Source organism: Ornithorhynchus anatinus, chromosome X1 (genome assembly GCF_004115215.2).
Source record: "Ornithorhynchus anatinus isolate Pmale09 chromosome X1, mOrnAna1.pri.v4, whole genome shotgun sequence".
In the NCBI taxonomy this organism is placed as follows: Eukaryota; Metazoa; Chordata; class Mammalia; order Monotremata; family Ornithorhynchidae; genus Ornithorhynchus; species Ornithorhynchus anatinus.
The window spans coordinates 33995-58642 of record NC_041749.1 but is presented as its reverse complement, the minus strand read 5'-3'; the positions used below and the strand labels follow the sequence as shown (position 1 = coordinate 58642).

General features: G+C 45.1%; 1 protein-coding gene across 1 annotated transcript in view; it reads left to right on the top strand.

Annotated features, from left to right (window-relative positions):
* The window catches only part of ADAM17 (ADAM metallopeptidase domain 17), a 57429-nt gene extending 33008 nt beyond the window's left edge, over positions 1 to 24421 (top strand). The window contains exons 11-19 of the mRNA XM_029050613.1: positions 1124 to 1276; positions 6330 to 6529; positions 9042 to 9145; positions 11023 to 11157; positions 11533 to 11663; positions 14557 to 14635; positions 18332 to 18420; positions 22046 to 22108; positions 22530 to 24421. Coding sequence (XP_028906446.1) covers positions 1124 to 1276; positions 6330 to 6529; positions 9042 to 9145; positions 11023 to 11157; positions 11533 to 11663; positions 14557 to 14635; positions 18332 to 18420; positions 22046 to 22108; positions 22530 to 22883 — 1308 coding nt within the window. The 3' untranslated portion in view covers positions 22884 to 24421. The remainder of the gene's footprint in view (positions 1 to 1123; positions 1277 to 6329; positions 6530 to 9041; positions 9146 to 11022; positions 11158 to 11532; positions 11664 to 14556; positions 14636 to 18331; positions 18421 to 22045; positions 22109 to 22529) is intronic.
* Positions 24422 to 24648: the final 227 nt, after the last annotated feature.

Sequence of the window (24648 nt, the reverse complement as noted above, 5' to 3'; positions counted from 1 at the left end):
TCAACAGTGGTAAAATTGAGGCCATGACTTTTCTTTTACATTGACTTAAAAATATCTAGCAGATGGTCAAGTAATTCCCTTTGCTTACATGCTGTTGATATAGTTCCTTTTAAGAAGAGGAATCTATCAGTGGTATTTATTGAGGACTTAATATGTTCAGGGCACTGTACTAAATGGTTGGGAAAGTACACTACGGAAGAATTGGTAGGCACAATCCTTGTCTACTGGGAGGTTATAGTTTGTGGGGGTGGCAGACATTAATAGAGATTCTGGATAGGGGAAATAGTGGAGTACAAGATTAATGTAGCTGAGTACTATGGTGGTGGGCGAGTATCAGAGTGCTTAAGGGGTACATAGCCAAGGGCACAGTAGACACAGAGGGTAGGGCAGAGAAGGAAAATAAGGGACTTAGTCTGGGAAGCCCTCTTGGAGGTGATGGAATTTGGGAGATTTGAAGGTGGGAAGAGTGGCGAACTCTCAGATGTGACAAGGAAAGAGTTCCAGGCCCTAGGGAGAACACGGAGAAGGGGGATGACAAGATTGAGGTACACAGTCCAAGTATGTTGGTATTAGACGAGATGAGTGTGTGGGATGGATTGTAATAGCTTGGTGAGGTTAGGTAGGAGGGAGAGAGCTCATGTGTTGATGCCAAAATAATTTATTTGCATTAACTTCGCAGATAAAATGATGCAGTTGAACTGCTGCAAATTTGGGGCCTCTCACTCTTTAAACATGAAAATATGTGTATAATCTTTGGAAACTAGATGGTCTTCACCATTACCGCAGTTAGTTTATTGGTATTTTGCGGGGCGTTGATGATTGGTCAGGAGATTACGTTTTCGGTATTAAGTTCTTCCCAGCGATTTAAATAGATCTATTAAAGTTTGTGGAGTCGTTCAGCTGGAATTCAGAACAAATATCTGAAGAATTAATGCTTTAATTTACCTGGCTATAAAAAAGTTGACTCTGAATATAGATTTTTGATGTGTCTTTTAAAAGTTCATGGTCTAGAGGGAAATCATTTCCATTTGAAATATTTTGCTGAAAATACCTGAGCTAGAGTTTAACTAGTGTTTGCTTTTGTTACTGTGTAACACTGTTATTTCTTTTGCTGCTCATTAAGGAAGCTGATTTGGTGACTACTCATGAATTGGGACACAACTTTGGAGCAGAACATGATCCTGATATTAGAACTGATTGTGTTCCAAATGAAGATCAAGGAGGAAAATATGTCATGTATCCAATAGCTGTAAGCGGAGATCATGAGAACAATAAGGTGAGTGGCTACTTCTTCAGGGCATGGTTGGGAAAGAAGAATATTTATTAGATTGTTGATAGAAGGCACTCAGTAGCTGTGTACTGCCAAAGACCTTAACTACATGGCTTTATATTTGGAAATCAGGGTTGTGTTTGACCTCTACTCCTATGGCCATCTTTGTCTGTCTAATAGATCAGGTTAAATATCAGGGCAGGATGTCCTGGGGTTAAAATTGGAAATTTTTCCTTTGCCTTGAGGTGGCTTCTAGAGAGTAATTGTTATAGTGGTTTGGGCTGAGCACTACAAGTCTAAGGGTCTGGTCTGCCTACCAGCAGATATTTTTTTTTTAAATCGAGAAGTGGCTTAATTAAAGGGTCAGCAAGAACAACTTGACATTTTCAAAAATCAGATTTTGTCATAAATTGGAACCAGTCACTGACAGAATAGCTCCCTCTGTACCGATGAATCAGGACCAACTTGTACTTTTCAATCACATTGTCCAGTCAGAGTCTGTGACCCAAGGAGACGATCCTCTCCGTTCTGCCTTTCCCTTTCCTTTCGATACCACCACCATCTTAGGCCCACTCACCTGGTCCCTGCAGGGATTCTGGGGGGTGGGTGCGGAGGGTGTGGAGGGGGAGTCAGGAACCTGGGGGGACCGTGGGTAGCCATCACCAGGAATGATTATTAGTCCGGAGGAGGAGTTAGGTTGCAGTTGATCCTAGTAGCTGCTGCCGGGCGCACAGCTTTTAGGAAGCTCTTTTTTGGGCTAATGCTCATCCTTCAGCACTCTCACTGCAAGATAAGGCTAAAAGGGTTATCCTGGTATGGTGTATCGTGCCTCACACACACATAGAAGGGTTATGACTGACTAACTTGAGGGAATGAATAAAGTCCATTTCTAGTTAGCTTAGGAATGACAGAACTGTTAACATGATGTCCCTTTTTCTTGACTGGGATGTAAACATAGTAACACTCTGAAAATTAAGTGCTGTGTGTCCTTTCATTGGTCACCTCTAAAAAAAAAATTAGTGCAGTTTCACTAGTGGTACATATTAGATCTAAAGTAATCTTTCAGTATTGGTTCATATTGATATTGCTGTCTGTGTAGTTGGTTGTGGGTAGGGAATGGGTCTGTTTGTTGACCCAAGTGCTGAGAACAGAGCTTTGCATACAGCGCTCAATAAATACTTTTTAATGAATGAATGTAGCCCTACTGGCTCTATCAGTGTTTTAAAATTTAAATTGTTTATAAGATTTATAAAATTAATGTATTTTTTTAAATAAAACAATTCATAGTTTTCCTCAATTTTGGGGATCTGGGCATGCATTAATGCACTCACTGTACATTATTTCCTATGGACAACTAGACTTCTTGACATAAAACTCTTGTTCTTTTGGAACCGATGAAGAGCACTAACCAGGGTGTCAGGGCAGAGGGGATGAGCAGAGTGTTCTGGGTTGGTCCCGAAGGAGTCTCATCTGTAGATGGTTGATTTCCAGAGTGCTGAGTACGGGGTCATACCTGTGGCAGCTTTCTGTGGTTCTGCCATGCTCTGCCATGCCTTCCGTTCATTCGTTCGTTCATTCAATCATATGTACTGAACGCTTACTGTGTGCAAAGCAATTTACTAAGCGCTTGGGGGAGTATAACAATATAAGCAGTAAACAGACACATTCCCTGTCCACAACAAGATTTAATTCTAGAGGGGGAGAGAGACAGTAATATAAATTAATTACAGGTATTTATTATGTAGCCACATAAGTGCTGTGGGGTTGGAGGAGTGATGAATTAAGGGAACAAATTAGGGTGACACAGAAGGGTGTTCCATTACTGTGTTTTGGCCAGAGTGCGGTTAGGGAATTAGTTTATTCAGTTGTATTTATTGAGTGCTTACTGTGTGCAGAACACTGTACTAAGGGCTTGGGAGAGTACAATATAACAGAAAACAGACACATTCCTTTTCCACAAGGAGCTTGTAGTCTAGAGGATGAGTTTACAGTTCGGTATTGTCTACCAGGCAGAACAAGACTCGATTGTATACAGTGCTCTGTGAGGTTAGAAGAAACAGTCTGTGTTCATGCTCACGGCATTGGACATGGTGAGTGCTACAGTGTAATGTAGGATTTCCCAAGCATGCAACTCCCAAGTCATCAAAGAACTATGTAATACTTAAGAAGTATTAAGGAGTTCATCTTGCCTTCTTTTCCAGCACTTCATTCAGTGGTATTTATTGAGCGCTTACTGTGTGCAAAGCACTGTACTAAGCACTTGGGAGAATACAACAAGAAGCAGATGCATTCCCTGCCCACAACGAGCACAGAACCTGTCAATTACTTTTATGGTTTTTAGTTGTGTGGGTGGTTGGTTGTTGGATCCTTAGCACTATGTGTTGGAGTCAAACTTTCTGTTAAAATTTGGTGTTTTTCATGTGTAGATATCTAGTTATGATTCCACACACTCTCCATTTTTGCAGTTTTGCAAAGTAGTCCCTCCAAACTACTAGATTCTAAATTGATTTCATTTACTTACGTGAAGATGATAAAACCTAAGGTGGAAACCTAAATCGGAAAGAAGCACTTGAAAAGTGTCCAGGAAGCCTGTCGTGGTGTAAGTGGAAGAGATCATGACTAAACGGAGCTTATTTCCCAGTCCCAGTTGTTCAAAAGGAGACTGCCTGTCTCAAGTCGGGTGTCTACCGAGATTAGTCCTGGAAGCAAACACTGAGTTCATTCTCAAATAAAAGAACCAATATCATTGAGTAAATCAATCCTTGGGGTCATTGAGCTCAGTGTGCAGAGCTCAGCACTAAGCGCTTGGGAAAGTACAATATAGCACAGTTGGTAAACCTGATCCTGTGCTCCGCAAGGAGCTGGCACTCCAAATCCAGTTGAGTTTGGATAAGGCAACCGATTTTTAGTGACTCTGTCTCCGATGTCCTTACTTGGAGTGAGAAGTGCATTCCTAACTAGGACTGCTCAGGAATCCAGGGTGCTACTTCATGGGCTGCTGCTTCCCTTCAGCAGCCAGGCAACTGCCTATTTGCGCAGAACTCCTCTGAGCCTGTGGTTTGAGTTTTCTCCTCATTCGTATGCGTGATCTTTTCACTAGTAGCGATGTTCTGTGCCGAGCCAGCCGCGCACTCTTGCTCGGCCCCCTTGCGCCAACCGCCCAACAGTGAGATTGTTGTTTGGGCTGAATCTGCAGCCTGTGACCATGGAGAGAAGAACTCCGTGTGCCCTCCTCAAGTTTGTTCACCACCGAGCGAGCCACTCACAACCGTGGCATCAGTCGTTGAGGGTTTCACTGAGGAAACGTTAGACTTGGGGTTCAGAGCGGTTCTTTGTCAGATGCCTTTAGATGATCTGAATGCTCAGTTTACATCAGTGTCCTTTGTGTCCCACAATGTTCTCTGAGGTTGTGGGTAGAAAAACACAAGGTGAAGTGGGGAGAGGCAGGGAGGGTTCCAGGAACATCTGCAGAAAAACCTTGGAAGTCAACTTCTACAAGTGTGTCAGCTGGGTAAATTGTACAAGCTGCTGCTTTCATGAGGCTCTTGGCAGAATCCCCAATTTGGAGGGGGCTGAGTCTGCAATTAGTGGAGGTGTTTCCGGGCTCCCCTTACCGTTTTTGTGATAAAAGCTCAGAGCCCTAACCTGCATGTCTGCATTTGGATTTGTGGTAGAAAAGGGAGTCCCAAGGAGTGATTCCTGCCTTCTGGGGGCAGTGTGGGGGCGGCAGGAAGACGGAGTGGGAGGAGGTCAGGCTCCTGACCGTCGGCAGCAAACCTCGGGAGGGAGGATGGGCGACTGGCTGGACCCTGAATTGACCCTGTGGTGTCTGGGGTGCTTATCTGAGCACCAGGAAGGTGGTGATAGTGCGGTTTAAGTAGTAGGTGGTTGGGTCTCGCTTGGTGGAGACCCCCAGGTATCATCTCTTCCAGGAAGGGAAAAGCCAGAAAACTTTAGGACCCTGTGGTTACTTTCAGAAATCCATGCCCTTCTATAGCGGCTCCTAGGTTCGGTCTCTTAGCATCGAGGCTGTGCTCACTTTACTGGGTGGAGCTTGTGAGGAGAATGTGAGCCCGTTGCTGGGGAGGGACTGTCTCTATCTGTTGCCGACTTGTTCATCCCAAGCGCTTAGTACAGTGCTCTGCACACAGTAAGGGCTCAATAAATACGATTGAATGAATGAATGGGTGACAGCAGGATACCAGATAGCTGCTGTTTGGTGAGCTGGAATTGGGAGACTGAAAACAAGGAGGCTGGACATGCATGGTCTGGACATGGTAAAAACGAAACCTCAGACCATGCTGCATCCCAGCTGAGAACTGGCAGCCAGTTGCTGAGGACAGATCTGCCTGGCACATTTACATATAGATTTCTCCTCTAGCAGCCTCCCTGTCATTCAGTTGTTTTTTCAGTTTCTGGGACTGGTTATTAACTTGCCAGAAATTTTGGGTGCATCTTCAAGAGTTTCTCGTATCCAACCAACCTCTTAATTGCATTAAGAGGGCAGATTCCTGGATAATTCAACCAGTTTTGGTTTTAGAGGAGAAAGTCAGGGATGCGAACGAGAGGCTGATTGTCTTGGAGGGCACCATTTACTCCTCCACGCGTCCTTTGGTGCCACGGTAAAAGACAAGCAAATGGGATGGGTGGGCCCAGCACAGCATTGCTCATGTTCTTGTATCCCAGTGTTCAAAGCCCAGTTAGCAGTAAGTGAATTAAGCCTGATCTGGCGTCACTTGATTTAAATTGGCTGTGGCGTTCCTCTAGATCTGATAAATGGTGCATCGTATGTGATGCTGAGATGAGTGGTTCTCCCACCCACGTGTAAAGGGAGGCTTTTCCTTGGGCACAGTAGCAGAGGCTAGAGACGGTGTGTGCATCAAAATACACGGTGATCCACCAAGAAATAGGAGATTTAAGGAATGACCTTCATTCTCCTTAAAATGGGTAATCTTGCATCTAAGCTTTCTCTTCAGACACGTTGAGGTTTTAAAGGCAGGAACTCTCTCCCTTTGGATGTTGTAATTTTATCAAGTTTTCTGTGGGATTTTTTAAATAGATGTTTTCAAACTGCAGTAAGGATTCCATCTTCAAGACCATCGAGACTAAAGCTCGGGAGTGTTTCCAAGAGCGCAGCAACAAGGTGTGTGGGAACTCTAGGGTGGATGAGGGAGAAGAGTGTGACCCTGGCATCATGAACCTCAACAGCGATCCCTGCTGCAGCAGCAGTTGCATGCTGAAAACAGGAGTGCAGTGCAGGTGAGAGGGGTTTTAGCCGTAGAGCCCACAGGGGCGGCCGTGGCGCTCACTGGGCTGGCTCATTGATTTGGATGGGCAAGGGGTGCTAACCTGTGGAACTGGTAACCCCGTGATCCCTCAGATTCCTCTTCTTCAAATCAGAGTTGGTCAGAAATGAACAAACTGTGTGATGCTCTTAGGAAGGTTGCTTCTAGTTGCTAGTACTTTGCAGTTCAGTCTCTATGTTTGTGAACACACCACTCGATAAATGCTACATTACGATGGAGAAACGCAGGCATCTGAGCCGAGGACCTGGACATTACCTAGTTTGCTGCAAATAACTCATCCTTTGGGAACCTTGATACCTATCATTCTACTACACAAAGCTAAACTGCAGGTATTTTCAAAGGACAGCTGTATATTTTAAAATAATAATAATTTTGGTGCCTGGTAAGTGCTTACTTGGTACAGAGTAAGTGCTTAACAAATGCCATTAACATTATTAAGGTGTGTCAAGCACTGTAGCAGATACAGTACGACCAAAACAGGCACAGTGCCTGTCCTACATTGGGCTCACGGTCCAAAAGGGAGAGAGGAGGTACCTGAAGCAGGGAGAAGTGAAGTGACCTGCCCAAGGTCCCACAGCAGGCAAGTGGCAGAGCTGGGCTTAGAATCCCATGGTCTCCAGCTCCCAGGGTCAGTGCTCTTTCCATGCTTTTTGAGTATTAAGTCGCTTGAGAGGGTTATTATATGCATGACAGCTCTACAGTCTTTCGGCATTTTGTTGGAAGGACAGAAGTGGAATGGCTTAATGGTCACGTAACTGCACTTCAGCTTTCTGAAGCCTAATCCGTTACGAGGCAGTTATCCAGTATACTACAGTGCAGTTGCCCGTCGGACACTCCTTTGAAGCCGCAAGTGGAATTGTCATTTCTTTCCACTTTCTGACGTCACATTCGATTGTCATTATTTCAGTAGAGCAGTTTAGGAGTGATGGGATTGAATTCCTCTTTACATCAAGGCAGGGGACTTTGGGGGCTCATGGTCCATTTGAGAGCAAGCGCCTTGTTGGGGAACATTTTACTTCTCTGGTATTTACCAAGTGTTTGGAACAGTGTATTGCAGACATTGGGTGCTCAAATGTTAAAGCTGTTACCACAGCCTTTTCACATAACTGTAGCAGACAGGAAAACTTTATCCCTTTGATTTTAACCATTTCTCAGGGGTTTATTGGCTGAGTTATTCATTCAGCCAGGAGTTTGATTGTAAGACTTGACTGCAGAAGACCTCAGAGAAGCAGCGTGGCTCAGTGGAAAGAGCACAGGCATGGGAGTCAGAGATAATGGGTTTGAACCCCGGCTCTGCCACTTGTCACCTGTGTGACTGTGGGCAAGTCACTTCACTTCTCAGTGCCTCAGTTTCCTCTTGTGTAAAATGAGGATGAAGACTGTGAGCCTCATGTGGGACAACAGATTACCCTGTATCTCCCCCAGTGCTTAGAACAGTGCTGTGCACATAGTAAGCACTTAACAAATACCAACATTATTATTATTATTATTAGAAATAATAATAAAGAATAACATATTAAGCACTTACTATGTGCCAAGCACTGTAGTAAGTGCTAGAGCAGGTACAGTCAATCGATCGATTGTATTTACTGAGTGCTGACTGTGTGCAGGGCACTGTACTAAGCACTTGAGAGGAGACAGTCCATTGGAGTTCGTAGACATGTCCTCTGCCCACAGAGCGTACTGTCTAGGGGGAGATATAGGCATTAAAAGAAATTACGACTAGGTACATGTGCTGTGGGGCTGAGGGTAAGGTAAATGTCAAGTGCTTAAAGGGTATAGATCCAAATGAATAGGTGATTCATAAGGGAGCATTAGTAGGGGAATTGAGCTCTTAGTCGGGGAAAGCCCCTTGGAAGAGATGTGATTTTAGGAAGACTTTGAAGGTAATAATGTTGGTATTTGTTGGTATTTGTTAAGACTTACTATATGCAGAGCACTGTTCTAAGCGCTGGGGGAGACACGGGGGGAATCAGGTTGTCCCACATGGGGCTCACAGTCTTAATCCCCATTTTACAGATGAGGTAACTGAGGCCCAGAGAAGTTAAGTGACTTGCCCACAGTCACACAGCTGACAAGTGGCAGAGCTGGGATTCGAACTCATGACCTCTGACTCCAAAGCCCATGCTCTTTCCACTGAGCCACGCTGCTTTCAGGTAAAGGAGGAGTGACTTGCCCGATGTCACAAGGCAGGCAGGTGGCAAATGGAATTAGAACCCAGGTCCTCTGACTCCCAGGTCCGTGATTTTTCCACCAGACCTCGTTCTTTTCACAACGTCCTGAATATCCTCAGGTTCATTTTGTTGCTTCTCAGTCATGGAAAAATTATTATTCCTTATTCACAGTGATCTATTTGGTCCATAATCAATGTAGAAAAAGCAGTGGAGAGCCTAGTAATTTCTTCTTGATGGCAAAAATAAGTTTTCTTTGTGGCTTCATTTTTCTGTCCTGCACCTTCCCCCCAGTGATCGGAACAGTCCTTGTTGTAAGAACTGTCAATTTGAGACTGCCCAGAAAAAATGCCAGGAGGCGATCAATGCGACCTGCAAAGGACAGTCTTACTGCACTGGTGAGTAACAGTAGCTTACTACTTCCTTTCATTATTGCAGCATTGCAGTATGACTGCCCCCCAACATCAACAAAATATCAGAGGGATTTGTGCGGCGTGCGGCTGCTGCCCCTGGCAGTTCCCAATTTAAAGGAGCAAGAAAAAAGTAAATGAATATCGATTTCTAGAGCTATTCTAAATTTCTGCCCTTTAAAGCCGGCTAAGAGACCATTAGTTCTTCACCATTATCTCAGTTGTGCCCAAGGAATTGAAGCTTCACAGCTCCCGGTTAGGGTTAGGCAGACCCTGGTTTGTCTCCTAGCTGGGGCAGCCTTTTGTCCTTGCAGTTTTCTTCTCCCGCGGAGGAGGAAGCCTCCTCCACGACCCGGAGGTCCGGGCGTTCCTGCTCCCTCCGGCAGCGGTGGTCGCGTGCTTGACAGAGTCCCCCTGCCTCATTTAAAAATCACACGGCCACCCGTACTGCACTAGGAGATGGCTTTTCCCTCTGCGTTTTTGGCTATAAACCATGTAGGAGATGAGGGAACGGTTTTCCAACATGGCAAACGGGTCTAGATAAAGCGCGGGGTGGGAAGAAACGATTTATGGCCATGGTGCGGCGTCAGAGGGAGTTTTCCTTAATGCAGGGTACTGCAAGGATGCAACCCCCGAGTTCTAGGAGAACTGGTTTACTCCACATCTACTTCTATCTTGGTTGCCAGAGTCATTAATGTTCAAAAGTGGAAAGGGAATAGAAGTCCTTGGATTACAAAAGTTAATCTCCCCATCAAACAGTTGCCAATGGCCCACAGTGTAAGGAATGTTCCTTTGTACGTGGAATGAGAATCCGATCAGGTCTATCATCCATTCTGTAAATATTCTTTTGGACATAGTATTGCGCTCGCCCCTATAATCCTGCATGAGTTTCACTTCACTTATTTTACCTGTTATTCATTATTCAAGGTGTCTTGCTTACTGTAGACCCCATTTCCATCCAGAGGTAGAAGTGTAGAGCTGAGCGGGCTGGTCCACCTTGCTCTCCTGGGCTTGGATCTTTGAACCTTTCTTCCTTTAAGCACGTATGTTCTGGAAGGATGATTTGCAGTAATTCGTCTCGACCGTTGCCGATCTAGGTTGCGGTAGTTATTGGAGGGTGTCTCTGTGATCCTTTCTTGACCCTCCTTCCTTTTGAGGAATAGATCTTGCTTTTTACTGAAGAGCCATGTGGGATGGGGTGGCATCTGCTCTGATGATCTTAGTAATAACTGTGGCATTTGTTAGTGCTTGCTTTGGGGCAGGCACTGTTCTAAGCTCTGGGGTGGATACAAGCGAATCGGATTGGACGTGGTGTCTGTCCCACTTGGGGCTCACACTCTTAATGTACATTTTACCTCTGAGGAAACGGAGGCACAGAGAATAATAATGTTGGTATTTGTTGAGCGCTTACTATGTGCAGAGCACTGTTCTAAGCGCTGGGGTAGATACAGGGTAATCAGGTGGTCCCATGCGAGGCTCACAGTTAATCCCCATTTTACAGATGAGGTAGCTGAGGCACAGAGAAGTGAAGTGACTTACCAACAGTCACACAGCTGACAAGTGGTAGAGTCAGGATTCGAACCCATGACCTTTGACTCCCAAGCCCGGGCTCTTTCCACTGAGCCAAACTGCCCAAGATCACACGGCAGGTGTGTGGCAGAGCTGGCATTAGAACCTAAGTCCTTCTGACTCCCAGACCCTTGGTCTTTCCACTAGACCACACTGCTTTTTATCTTAACCTTACCCCAGGCTTAGCACAGTTCGTAACACATAGTTATCGCTTAATAAATACCGTTACTGCCCCCCTAGAGACCTGTTATTGCACTCAGTAACTGTATAATTCTGAAATGGTTGTCCATGGCCAGGGAACAGCAGTGAATGTCCCCCTCCTGGAAATGCCGCAGATGATACCGTATGTTTGGACCTGGGGAAGTGCAAAGATGGTGTTTGCATTCCTTTCTGTGAGAGAGAGAAGAATCTCCAATCCTGTGCATGCAACGGTAAGGAAATAATATAACAACCATGAAAATTGAGTGTGAGTGTGAAATGGGAAAGCTGGCTGGCCCTTTAGAAATGAACCTGACCTTGGTTCTGGCCAAGATCATTTTTTCCTCAGATGAGAATTTGAAAACCAAAGGACTAAGTGGTCTTCTGTTTTTACTAGTTTTTCAGTGTCATGGGGCATGCAGAGGAAAGGCAGCATAAAGCGTATGAGGAGAGAAGAGAGCTGGTGTCGTTGCCCGAAGGATTGAGGACTGAATAGATCAAGTTTAATGGGGGGACAAAACTAGGATTGTAAGCACCAGAGAAGAAAAGAACCTTGTGTTTGATGAAACTTCGGACAGACCGTGCTTTGCTTTTGTGCTTTGTTTTAGAAACCGACAACTCTTGCAAAGTCTGCTGCCGGGATCTTTCTGGTAAATGTGCTCCTTATGTTGATGCTGACCAGAAGAACCTATTTTTGAGGAAAGGGAAACCCTGTACTGTAGGATTCTGTGACATGAATGTAAGTATTGATCCCTTCAATTCTCCTGGCAAGCATCTTGGGTATTTTTATTTCTGAATGTTAACTAGACTACAGCAAGGAGAGGAAAAAAATAGCACTAAAGTTTTGATTTTTGATTTTTTTTTTTGAAACCTTATTGAGATTTCTTTTTTGACTACAAAGAACAACGACTATCAGAGAGCAGAAGCATAGACCTCCTGTAGGGGACTAAGCCAAGATTGGATAGGGAAGAAATTGGTTCTCTTCTACTTTCAAAGTGGATTGTTTTGAAACTGGTGGACTTGGGGCAGGCCGATGGAGCATTGAGCCGTAAACTCTTGCGTTCTGGAGCTCGTGCAGCGGGGATGACACAGAGGTGCTGAACGAAGCTGCCAATAAGTAACCTGCAGAAGCCACGGCATTCTTCAGGCGATGGTATTTTTTGAGTGCTTACTGTGTGCAGAGCACTAGTAAGCACGTGGGAGAGTACAATATAACAGAGTTGGTAGACAGGTTCCCTGCACACATGAACCTAAAGTCTAGCTACTGAAACAGCCTATTGCTTGGGGAAACTGGAATATTGGTATTTTCCTCAAAGCTGTTGTTGCTTCCAAAAGAGAAAGAAACCTGCCTCTGCCTAAAAGTGGTGGTTTGGGTTTATCTTGCTTCCTATGCAGATTCACTAGAGTCCACTGAGTGGTTGCTCTACAAGATTGATTATGAGCACTTTTAAAAGATTTTGAGACAACTTTCACACTTCCCTGTAAGGACTTTATGTGCTGGTTGCTGTTTATGCTGATATCTTCATTTGAAGTTTAGGCAGAAATAACAGTCTGTCTGCCATTCTAATCCTCCTAGACCACTCAGCTGCCTTTGACATTGTGGACCACCCCTTTCTCAAGGAAAAGTTATCCAACCTTGGCTTCACTGACACTGGCCTCTCCTGGTTCTCCCCCTCTCTCTTTGGCTGCCCAGTTTCAGTCTTTTTTGTGGGCTCTTCCTCCCACCCCCAACTGGAAATCCCTCAAGTCTCAGTTCTGGGTCTCCTTTCCTCTACCTACCCCCACTCCCTTGTGGAACTCAAGAAGCCTCCCATGGCTTCGGTCAATCATTTAATAATATTCATTGAGCACTTACTATGTGCCGAACACTGTACTAAGCGCTTGGGAGAGTATCAGTCATATTCAGGACTTACTGTGTGCCCAGCACTGTTCTAAGCACTTGGAAGAATACAGTATGACAGTTGGTAGACACATTCCCTGCCCATAACGAGCTTAGAAGGGATGACAGTAGTATCAGTAAATAATTTATAATTTAGAGACTTGTACATAAGTGCTGTGGGGCTGAGGGTGGGGTAAATACCAAATGCCCAAAGGCCACAGATCCAAGGGCCATTACCATCCTTCTGGAGATGAGCCCAAAATCTACACCTGCAGCCCTGATCTCTCTCCTTCTCTACAGTCTCTTGTTTCCTCTTGCCTTCAGAACATCTCTACTTGGATGTCCTGCCTACATCTCAAAATGAACATGTCCAAAACAGAAATACTCATCTTTCCACCCAAACCCTGTCTTCTCTGACTTTTCCCATCACTGAAGACAGCACCACTATCCTCCCTGTCCCATAGGTCTGCAGTTACCTGGGGGTTATCCTTGACTCCTTTCTGTCATTCGACTCAAATATTGAATCTGTCACCAGATCCTGCCATTTCTACCTTCACAACACTAACGTCTGCTCCTTCCTCTCCATCCAAACTCCTACCACCCTCCAAACTCCTACCACCCTGATTCAAGCACTTAGCCTATCCCTCCTTGATGACTGCATCAGCCTCCTTGCTGACCTCCCCGACTCCTCTCTCGCCCCACTCCAGTCCATACTTCACTCTGCCCATCGGATCATTTCTCTAAAGACCTGTTGAACTGTGTTACCCCCACTCCTCAGGAACCTCTAGAGATTGCCCATGCACCACCTCCACAAACAGAAACTCCTCACCCTTGGCTTTAAAACACTTAATCACCTTGCCCTCTCCTACCCTACCTTGCTAATTTCAACTACAACCCAGCATTCTCACTTTGCTCTTCTAATGCCCCCATTTAGACTGTGAGCCCGTCATCAGGCAGGGATGGTCTCCATCTGTTGCCTAATTGTACATTCCAAGTGCTTAGTAGAATGCTCTGCACATAGTAAGCGCTCAATAGATACTATTGAATGAATGAATAATAATAATAATATTGGTATTTGTTAAGCTCCTACTATGTGCAGAGCTGTTCTAAGCCCTGGGGTAGATAGAGTAATCAGGTTGTCCCACGTGAGGCTCACAGTCTTAATCCCCATTTTATAGATGAGATAACTGAGGCACAGAGAAGTTGTGACTTGCCCAGTCACACAGCTGACAAGTGGCAGAGCTGGGATTCGAACCCTTGACCTCTCACTCCCAAGCCTATGCTCTTTCTACTGAGCCAAACTGCTTCTCTATAACACCAGCTGATTCACCGTACCTCGATCTAATGTCTCGCTGCTCACCCATATCCTGCCTCTGGCTGGAACTCCCTTCCCCTTCAAATCCAACATCCATCACTCTCCCCATCTTCAAAGCCTTATTAAAATTCCATCTCCTCCTAGAGGCCTTCCGCGACAAAGCCCTCATTTCCACTTCTCCCTCTCCCTTCTGTGTCACCCTTGCACTTGGATTTGTACCTTCTGTTCACCCCACCCTCAGTCCCACAGCACTTGTTTAACGAGCCATAATTCATTTTAATGTCTGTCACACCCTCGAGACTGTGAGCTCGGAGGGGGCATGGAACGGGCCTGCCAGTTATATTCTCCCGATAGCTCAGTACAATGCTGTGCACCCTGTAAGTACTCGATAAATGTGATCGATTGAAATTATAAGTAAATATAACTTTTACCTTGCAGGGTAAATGTGAGAAGCGAATCCAGGATGTGATTGAGCGATTCTGGGATTTTATTGACCAACTTAGCATCAATACATTTGGTAGGTATTTCCTCGAATCAGACCTTTGGTGGCTGAATTTCCTCTTTTTAAAAGTTTGAAGAGAGAATATTACTCTAATTAGCCAACTTTGCCACCTTACTAAATCACGGTGGTTTCCCCAGATGCATTCTTAACGGGTTTTTTTCAAAGCAGCCGCATTTGCATCAGTGCTTTGCCTCTTTAAAGGATTTTGAAAGTATTCCATGCATGCTGAATTTCTAGCTCTATTTTGAGTGGCTCCTTTCTCGTCTCAAGACGTAAGTTGGGTGGCAGAGCGGGCGTTTTTCCTTTGGGATTGGCTCCGAAAGAGTGATGCCGTGCACTTTGTCCCCATAATTTTTTGGGCCAGATGGGCAGCAGTAGCTATCCTGACCACCCTGTGGAGCCAGAGAAAAGCCCAGAGTAGAGGCAAGGTAACTGCCCCAACATCTTCCGCCCATTTGGAACATTCATTTGTTCAGTCAGCCAGCCATATTTATTAAGCAATTACTGTGTGCAGAGCACTATGCTAAGCGCTTGGGAATACAATATAACAATAAGCGGTGGCATTCCCTGCCCACAACGAGCTCACAGTCTAGAGGAGGGGGAGACAGACATCAATACTAATATGTAAAATTACAGAAATATCACAATTCCGTGAGCCTTGTGGGGTTTCTGTAACCCTCACTGGCCGGACCGAGGGGTCGGGGGCAGGAGGGAAGCAAATCTCCTCCTTAGCCTCCAGCCCTGAAGCCCAGTGAGGATGAGCCATCTATTTTTTCACCTCCTTCAGCCCTCAAAGACATCCTGGAACACACTTGGGGTCAATCCCAGCTCTGCCACTTGTCAGCTCTGTGACTGTGGGCAAGTCACTTCACTTCTCTGTGCCTCAGTTACCTTGTCTGTAAAATGGGGATTAAGACTTTGAGCCCCACGTGGGACAACCTGATTCCCCTGTGTCTACCCCAGCGCTTAGAACAGTGCTCTACACATAGTAAGCGCTTAACAAATACCAACATTATTATTAACATTATTAAGGTGTCAGGGCTTCAGAGCTACTCTAGGAGCTGTGTAAGCCTCGAGGACTGGGATCACGCCTGCTCACTCTATTAAACTCTCCTGTGTGGCGCTCTGTGCAGAGAAGGCCCTCGACAAATATTCAGAATTTAAGTAAACTGCTTGGCACTAGTCTGCACCACCCTTGTGACGGTATGGTCCTGCTTCGGCTGGTAGCCCTAGCCGCAGCAGTGGTGGCTGGAGCTTAAGAGGGTGAGGTCTCTGCCTCGTAGGGAGAGCAAATAGACTTTTTGCATTAATAGTATTAAATGTAATATGTACTAAGCTCTTACTATGTGCCAGGTCCCCCGCTAAGCGTTGGGGTAGATACAATACAATCCGATTAATAATAATAATAATGTTGGTATTTGTTAAGCGCTTACTATGTGCCGAGCACTGTTCTAAGCGCTGGGGTAGACACAGGGGAATCAGGTTGTCCCACGTGGGGCTCACAGTCTTAATCCCCATTTTACAGATGAAGGAACTGAGGCACAGAGAAGTTAAGTGACTTGCCCACAGTCACACAGCTGACAAGTGGCAGAGCTGGGATTCGAACTCATGAGCCCTGACTCCAAAGCCCGTGCTCTTTCCACTGCGCCACGCTGCTTCTCAGATTAGACAAAGTTCCTTACCTGGATAGGGATCACAGTTCAATGGGAAGGGAGAGCAGAAGGTAAATGACTTGTTTAAGGTTGCCCAGCAGGCCGGGTTCTGTTTCTCCCAAGTCCATGCTCTTTCCTCTAGGCTTTGTTGATTGTTTTGCCTTACTGTCCCTCCCTATCCCATTCCCCATCTATCCCTCTCCTGACCTATCTCTTCAGCAGTGTGGTTTAGTGGAAAGAGCGTGTACTTGGGAGTCAGACGTTGTGGGTTCTAATCTTGGCACTGCCACTTATCAGCTGTGTGACTCTGGGCAAGTCACTTAAATTCTCTGTGCCTCAGTTAGCTCAACGGGAATGAAGACTGGGCCCCATGTGGGACAACCTGATTAACTTGTATCTTCACCAGCGCTTAGAACAGTGCTTGGCACATAGTAAGCTGCTTAACAAATACCATCATTATTATTAATGTCATTATTATTATTATTATATATTGTCACCCTACTGTCTCCCGTCTCCCACCTTTTCCTTGTCTCCTGCAAAGCCCCGCCACCCCAACACCCTAGCCCCCAAATATTCTACCCCAAGTTAACCCTGTGTTCACCCTGCTTTTGAGAAGCAGCTTGGCGTAATGGATAGAGCACGGGTCTGAGAGTCAGAAGATCATGGGTTCTAATCCCTGCGCTGCCACGTGTCTGCTGTGTGACCTTGGGCAAGTCACTTTACTTCTCTGTGCCTCAGTTACCACATCTGTAAAATGGGGATTTAGACTGTGAGCCCCATGTGGGACAGGGACTGTCTCCAACTCGATTTGCTTGGATCCACCCCAGCACTTAGTAAAGTGCCTGCCACATAGTAAGCGCTTAACAAATATCATAATTCTCACAATTCAAATAGAATGCTGGCACCCTTGCTGTATAATTCAGTCAAAGTTGGGCTTTTCAATTATATAAATGAATTCTGGGGTTGAAGAATTTGTATCTTGGAAAACTTTTCTCTTAAAAGTGGATGTGCGTTGCTTCAGATAGACCACATATTCTTTGTATTGCAAGCAGTCTTCTGCAGTCCCAGATTTCCAAATTCATAAGGTACATCCAAAGTTTCTTTTAAGGTTAAAATTCTGGCTTCCTCTTTTGAAAGGGAAGAGAATGGTATAAAACTGGATTGTGATATCATAAGTACTTGGGATTCCAGGATCTGATTAGGTCCAGGGCAGAGTGGGTTTGATGACTACAAAGATAAGTCAGGAGATTTTTTTTTTCCAAGCAACTCGTGTAGAGGAGTTCCCAGCGATCATTTTGTTGTGTTATTTGTTATATATTGATATTTATTGAGTGCCCACTGGTGACAGGGCTCTGTACTACTACCCTCTTGGGAAAGAGTACATTAGGATTAGAAGACAGGATTCCTGCCATCATCCAGGAAGGAGGTGAGCCTCGGCTTCCTTAAGCAATCCCTAGGCTTGCAGCAACCCAGGCAGTGTGATTCTTCGGACCCTCTGGCTCCAGGCCTCCTGGGGCCACCCTGAAGATAGGCCGCTTTGCTGCATTAACAGTAGTAATAATAATAATAATTATGGCACTTACCATGTGCCAAGCACTGTTCTAAGAGCTGGGGTAGATACAAATCAGGTTGTCCCACATGGGACTCAAAGTCTTTATCCCCATTTTACAGATGAGGTCACTGAGGCACAGACAAGTTAAGGGGCTTGCTCAAGAACACACAGCAGACAAGTGGCAGAGCCAGGATTAGAATCTGTGTCCTCTGACTCCCGAGCCCATGCTCTTTCCACTAAGCCACGTTGACAACGTGCTTTGAGGATGGTTGTTTCTAAGGGCAAGTGAGAGGTGATCGGGTGTCCTGTTGGTTTTGGGGAAGCTCTAGTTCCAGCATGGCCACGGGGATGGAATGCAACCAACATCGTTTGTTTCGGGTTTATAGTGCAGACCACTGTGCAGAATAAGTGCATGAGAAATAAAGGCTATCACTGATAAATATTGTTGCTGCTATCTTTAAGATAAAAATCTGCATGCTCGAGGTAATCAGTTTGGCTGTTTTACAGGGAAGTTCTTAGCGGACAACATAGTTGGTTCGGTACTGGTTTTCTCCTTGATATTTTGGATTCCCTTCAGTATCCTTGTCCACTGTGTGGTAAGTACAGTTAATCTTCCACATGTCGGAAGTTTTTTGATAAAATGTAATGACTTTGATTTGGCACATAAAATATTCAGTCAGGAGTGAATTTTTCAAGCCCTTGATCTCTGTTCCTTCCTGTTTTGCTCATCTTTCACTGATCCTTAGAGAAGGTAAAGGAGGGGACCGTAGCGATCCACAGGTCTCGTTATATCCCGGCTAGACTACTGTGTCAGCCTTCTCTCTGACCTCCCTTCCTCCTCTCTCGCCCCGCTCCGGTCTATTCTTCACTCCGCTGCCCGGCTCATCTTCCTGCAGAAACGATCTGGGCATGTCACTCCCCTTCTTAAACAACTCCAGTGGTTGCCTATCGACCTCCGCTCCAAACAAAAACTCCTCACTCTAGGCTTCGAGGCTCTCCATCACCTTGCCCCTTCCTACCTCTCCTCCCTTCTCTCTTTCTACCGCCCACCCCGCACGCTCCGCTCCTCTGCCGCCCACCTCCTCGCCATCCCTCGGTCTCGCCTATCCCGCCGTCGACCCCTGGGTCACGTCCTCCCGCGGTCCTGGAACGCCCTCCCTCCTCACCTCCGCCAAACTGATTCTCTTTCCCTCTTCAAAACCTTACTTAAAAATCACCTCCTCCAAGAGGCCTTCCCAGACTGAGCTCCTCTTCCCCCTCTACTCCCTCTGCCATCCCCCCTTTACCTCTCCGCAGCTAAAGCCTCATTTTCCCCTTTTCCCTCTGCTCCTCCACCTCTCCCTTCCCATCCCCACAGCACTGTACCCGTCCGCTCAACTGTATATATTTTCGTTACCCTATTTATTTTGTTAATGAATTGTACATCGCCTTGATTCTATTTAGTTGCCATTGTTTTTACGAGATGTTCTTCCCCTTGACGCTGTTTAGTGCCATTGTTCTTGTCTGTCTGTCTCCCCCGATTAGACTGTAAGCCCGTCAAACGGCAGGGACTGTCTCTATCTGTTGCCGACTTGTTCATCCCAAGCGCTTAGTACAGTGCTCTGCACATAGTAAGCGCTCAATAAATACTATTGAATGAATGAATGAATAAAAGGCGTGGCGAGAGAGGATTGAAATATTTGGCTTCAAGTGAGACTTTTTGGGTCATGTAGAGTTGTCTCTGCTTAGAACACATTGGATATACACATGTCACTGATAATAGCAATAGTAATATGTGGTATTTGTTAAGCATTTAAATGTGCCAAGAACTTTGCTAAGCACAGGGTAGATAGAATAATAATAATAATAATAATAATGGTCTTCATTAAGCGCTGACTTTGGGCCAAGCAGTAGGGTAGAGGCAAGAAAATCAGGCTATACCCAATCCCTGTCCCATACGTAGCTCAAAATTTAAAGGGAGGGGCCTCTTTATTGAATCCCAGTTTTACTGGTGAGGAAACTGGGGCATAGAGGAGTTTAGTGACTTGCCCAAGGCCAACCAGCAAGTAAATGTCAGAAGTGGGATTAAAACAGCGGTCCCCTAACTCTCAGGGCCGTGCTCTTCTCACTAAGCCACGCTGGTTCTCAAGACGTTCCAGGTTACTCACTCTGCACGTTGCCGCAGGCGTGAGATGGCGAACTTCTGACTTCCCCGTGGCAGAGTCACTCGGTGCAATGCAGACCGACCAGCCCAGGTTTACCCTGTGGTCTGCCTTCCTTAAATGATTCTGTTTTCTTTGTGAAAAGCACAGCTTGAAGAAAAGCAATGTTGAGTGAATCCAGTTTTCTGTAAGAATTTTAAATAGTTTACTTTCGAGCACCTTATTTTGAAAGACTATAATGCACATTCAAAAACATTTTTAACAAATGTTTGAGGGGGAAAAAAGTTAAGCAATAAAATTTCTAGGTGGTTATTTTCAAGGGAAAAGAGTTCAGCAAGGGGAGCTGTCAGTCCTCCTTCTGACTCCAGCACCCCTACTGAACTTCCACAATAAATGATTACAGAATTAATGTTGTTTGTGGAAGCTTCGCTGGGGTCCTGGAGTCAGAAGGTGGACTGTCTGACAGCTCCCCTTGCTGAACAAGCTCTTCTCTAGAAAATTAACATCTAGAGATGGTTGTTTTGCTTTGCATTTTTCTCCTACCATACATTCATATACACCCAAATGAGTATTTTAGTGCCAAAACTAAAGAGTTTGCTTTGCTTTGTTAACTACTGCTTCCACCTTCTTCTGTGATGCTGGCATTGTGGTGGACGTGTACTAAACTCCATCATTGTAGTTTTGTGGGAAACTTTAATACGTATTTTTCTCCCTTAAACAGTCATATTGATTGAGAGCTTAGTGTACAGAATACCTGCCCAGCAGAACAGTGCCTAGTGGAAAGAGCACGGGCCCAGGAGTCAGAAGGACCTGGGTTCTAATCCTATCTCTGCCACTTGTCTACTGTGTGACCAAGTTACAGTAGTGTGGGCAAGTTACTTAACATCTCTGAGCCTCAGTGACCTCACCTTTAAAATCAGGATTAAGAGTGTGAGCCATATCATGTGGGACGTGGACTGTGACTAACCCGATTATCTTATATCTACCCCAGCACTTAGTACAGACCTTGGCAGATAGTAACATAGTTATAATCCCGACTCTGCCACCTGTCAACTGTGTGATTTTGGGCAAGTCACTTAACTTCTCTGTGCCTCAGTTACCTCATCTGTAAAATGGGGATTAAGACTGTGAGCTCCAAGTGGGACAACGCGCTAACCTTGTATCTATCCCAGCACTTAGAACAGTGCCTGGGACATAGTAAGTGCTTAACAAATGCCATCATTAATTAATTAGTGCTTAAATACCATGTAGAAAAAAAGTCACCAGGTTTAAAGCTATGTCACTGAGGCAGTAGAAAACAAATTTGATTAAAATTGTGCCACGTTCTTTTGGACCATTTGCCCACTTGACCCCTGTACTGTCACTATGCTGTTTGCCCTCGAGTTGCCGCAAGTAGGAGGAGTCCTAAGGAGCGGGGTTGATTTGCTGGTGGCAGAGAATCTGTCAGCAGCCGCATGCTGCTCTGGATCCACCCTCCTGCTGTGGAACCACCCTCCTCATCCTCTGAGGAGCGAGTGAGCCGACTGAGGACTCTGTCACCTCTTCCCTCAGGCGATAGTGATGCCTTCTCCTCCACATCCCTTTGGTCTCAGGAGAAACTCATTTGTGAGAAGAAAATTTTTACGGAGTTCACTGTAGACCTTTCCCCCCCGCCCCCCCCCCCCCCCCAATTCGGCTGCCTAGTTTCTCTTTGCCCTTTTGTCGTGATCAGTTAAAGGACAGAAAAAGATGCCACTGTTATTTTTCTGCCCATGAAATAAGAAACGTGATTAGGTCATTTCCTCCCCCCCTTTCCTGTGGGTACACTTGGCACCACTTGCAGGGGACTGTGCTAGGCTCACAAAAGCTGCTTTGTTAGAGGACAAACATCTCATGCCATACCACTGGGAACAGATGTTGTTCACGCTTGACCTTGAAATTCCCTCACCCCCAAACTTAACACTGATTTTCATGACTATGTTAGAAATTATCTTTTCAATGTGAGAAACAGGAAAATTGATCAAGGATATGAAGGGTGTCTTAATTTTGTGTAGTAGGATGAGAGAAAATAAAGGTCTTTTGGCTTTGTTTTACTTTCTAGGACAAGAAATTGGATAAACAATATGAGGAGAACACAAAATCTTTATCTTTGTTCCACCCTAGTGTAAGTATGCTGCATACAAGGAAAAAGGGCGGATTGTCAAAATTGTGTAGAACACCCCATTGGGAAAAGTCATAGTGGCTGGGATGTGGTGAGGATAGTGTTTTGACCTGAAAATCAGTCCAGTATACCTGGAATTGAAATCGCCTTGTTCTGGATGTCAAGATGAGTCAGGAGATAATGCCGGGCTGGATGCCTCCAGTTACACTATTAAGAAGAGGTCTTCCTGGCAGCGGCCTGGGTTTTCTAAAAAAGAGGGAACAGTAAGAGTCCGGATTAGTTGAGGTCTTAGCACATAGAGTCTGCCGGCTTCTGTCTCCAGTTGAAATATTGTACGGGTGACTTAGAATATGGAAGCCTTTTGTTGTAACCATGAAGCCAAACTGAAGCTTAAGTTCTCTCTCCTCCTCTCACCGGTTCGCAGAACGTCGAGATGCTGAGCAGCATGGATTCGGCGTCGGTTCGCATCGTCAAGCCATTTCCTGCCCCTCAGCCCCCCGGGAGGCCTCAGTCTCTGCCATCCACTCCAGCCGTGTCCTCGGCAGGGGCCGCGGCGCCCAGGGGAGACCACCAGAGGATGGACACCATTCAGGAAGACCCCAGTACTGACTCTCACGTCGACGAAGATGCTTTTGAGAAGGACCCTTTCCCAAATAGCAGTTCGGCTGCAAAATCTTTTGAGGATCTCACAGACCATCCTGTAACTAGAAGCGAGAAGGCAGCCTCCTTCAAATTACAGCGCCAGAATCGGGTCGACAGTAAAGAAACAGAGTGTTAGCCTTTGCCTTCTTTGAAGCTCTTCTGCCTCAAATGTGTAGAGTTAGTTTTGTGTAGATTTTTGCCTTCAAATCATGGCCTCTGTATACTTGGGAGGGGAATGGAAAAGGAAGTGGCTTCTTGCAGATGCTGGTCATGTGTATATAACCTTCCTTCACTGAAATCAATCTCGTGTGATGCGTCAAAAGTCGACAGTAAATGGAGGCCGAATGAAATCGGCTTATTTTGAAGCTTTTGGTTTTGATATAGTTTATCTAGTTTTTGATCTCTAAAATTGACTTCAACCTGTGGTGCAAAGTCAGCAAATTAACCTGGATGCTCAATTCTGTTTATTCACAGTTTTTTATATAAATTAACTTGTAATAAGGGTAACAGCACTGAATAGAAGTGACTTTTTTTTAATACAGACACTGTAATGATTCTCAGATGGAGGCCTTTAGCACGTCTTCTCAAAGGCCTCAGGAAAAGCATGAATTGTTTTCGATAGCAGTGGTGAGGTAAAATATTCAGGGACAAGTCTAATCGTGCGTTCCGGTTGCTTGTGCAACCGGGTGCCCTGTATCTATCCGGTGTAGAAAAATATGGCTTCAGATGGAGCTAGAGCTACTGCGGGTTTGTCTCGACCACACCAAGAAAACATTTGAGAATCCACCGGAACTGAGACCCTCATCGTCTTCCGGGTCACGGAAGGGAAAAGAAACACGGCTCAATGATCTGGGGTCTTAAATTCTGTCAACTTTTGAAATGGTTTCAATTCACTTTGGTGTGGTCTGCTGTGTTTTAAATATGAATTTCATATGTGCCTCACACTTGCCAAGAATTAGATAAACCACTTACTTTAAGGCCTTCAGCCCATTGCTGACAGTGGTGGTGGCCGCAGCGGAGTGGCTTGTGTTGTTTCAGACTGTATCCCAAGCCCCAGGTTAGTTTCACTTGTTTTTTAAAACAGGAGGGGGTGAGGAGAGAAGCCATTGTTCATTAGATCAAAGAGAATTGGTTTAATTTAAAATGTCTCTGTGAGCCCCTCGAGCAGTCACAGTGCAACTTGGCAGCAGGCCCTTGGTAGTTGTTTATATGCCACAGTTGCTGCTTGAAAGTTTTTTGGCTTCTGGCAACTGGGTGCATGTTGGACTTTCTTCCATGTAGTCAGTATTTACTATGTGAAAGTTGTTCATATTCCTTTAGAATTAAATCTTTGTAAGTTACTGACTGAAAAGAACAGTGCTCACCAGCCAGGAAACTCTTAGTTCCGAAACACCTTGTATTTTTACAGTTTGAAGGCATCCTCCAAACCTGTGATAGAGAATTGTATTTTTCAAGATTTGTTTCACGGATAGTTGTTACACTAATACTTGAACATGTGCCTTATGACACTGCTCTCTTTAACCAGTCATGTTATATTTCAGTTGTTGTTTTTCTAATTTGATGTGCGTTTGTATGTGTGTGTGTGTGTGTGTGTGTGTATATATATATATGGAAGGTGTGTGAGAGAGAACCATAATTTCCAATAAGTTGTAATAAAAACTTTTTTAAATAGAATCTTGGGATTTTATTTTTATAAAATGTATTCTCAATGTGTTTAGCCCCTGAATAATAATAATGGTATTTGTTAAGCACTTTTACCGTGTGCCGGGCGCTGTCATAAGTGCTGGGGTGGATACAAGCAAATTGGGTTAGACACAGTCCCTGTCCCACATGGAGCTCTCACTCCCCATTTTACAGATGAGGTAACTGAAGCCCAGAGAAATTAAGTGACTCGCCCAGGG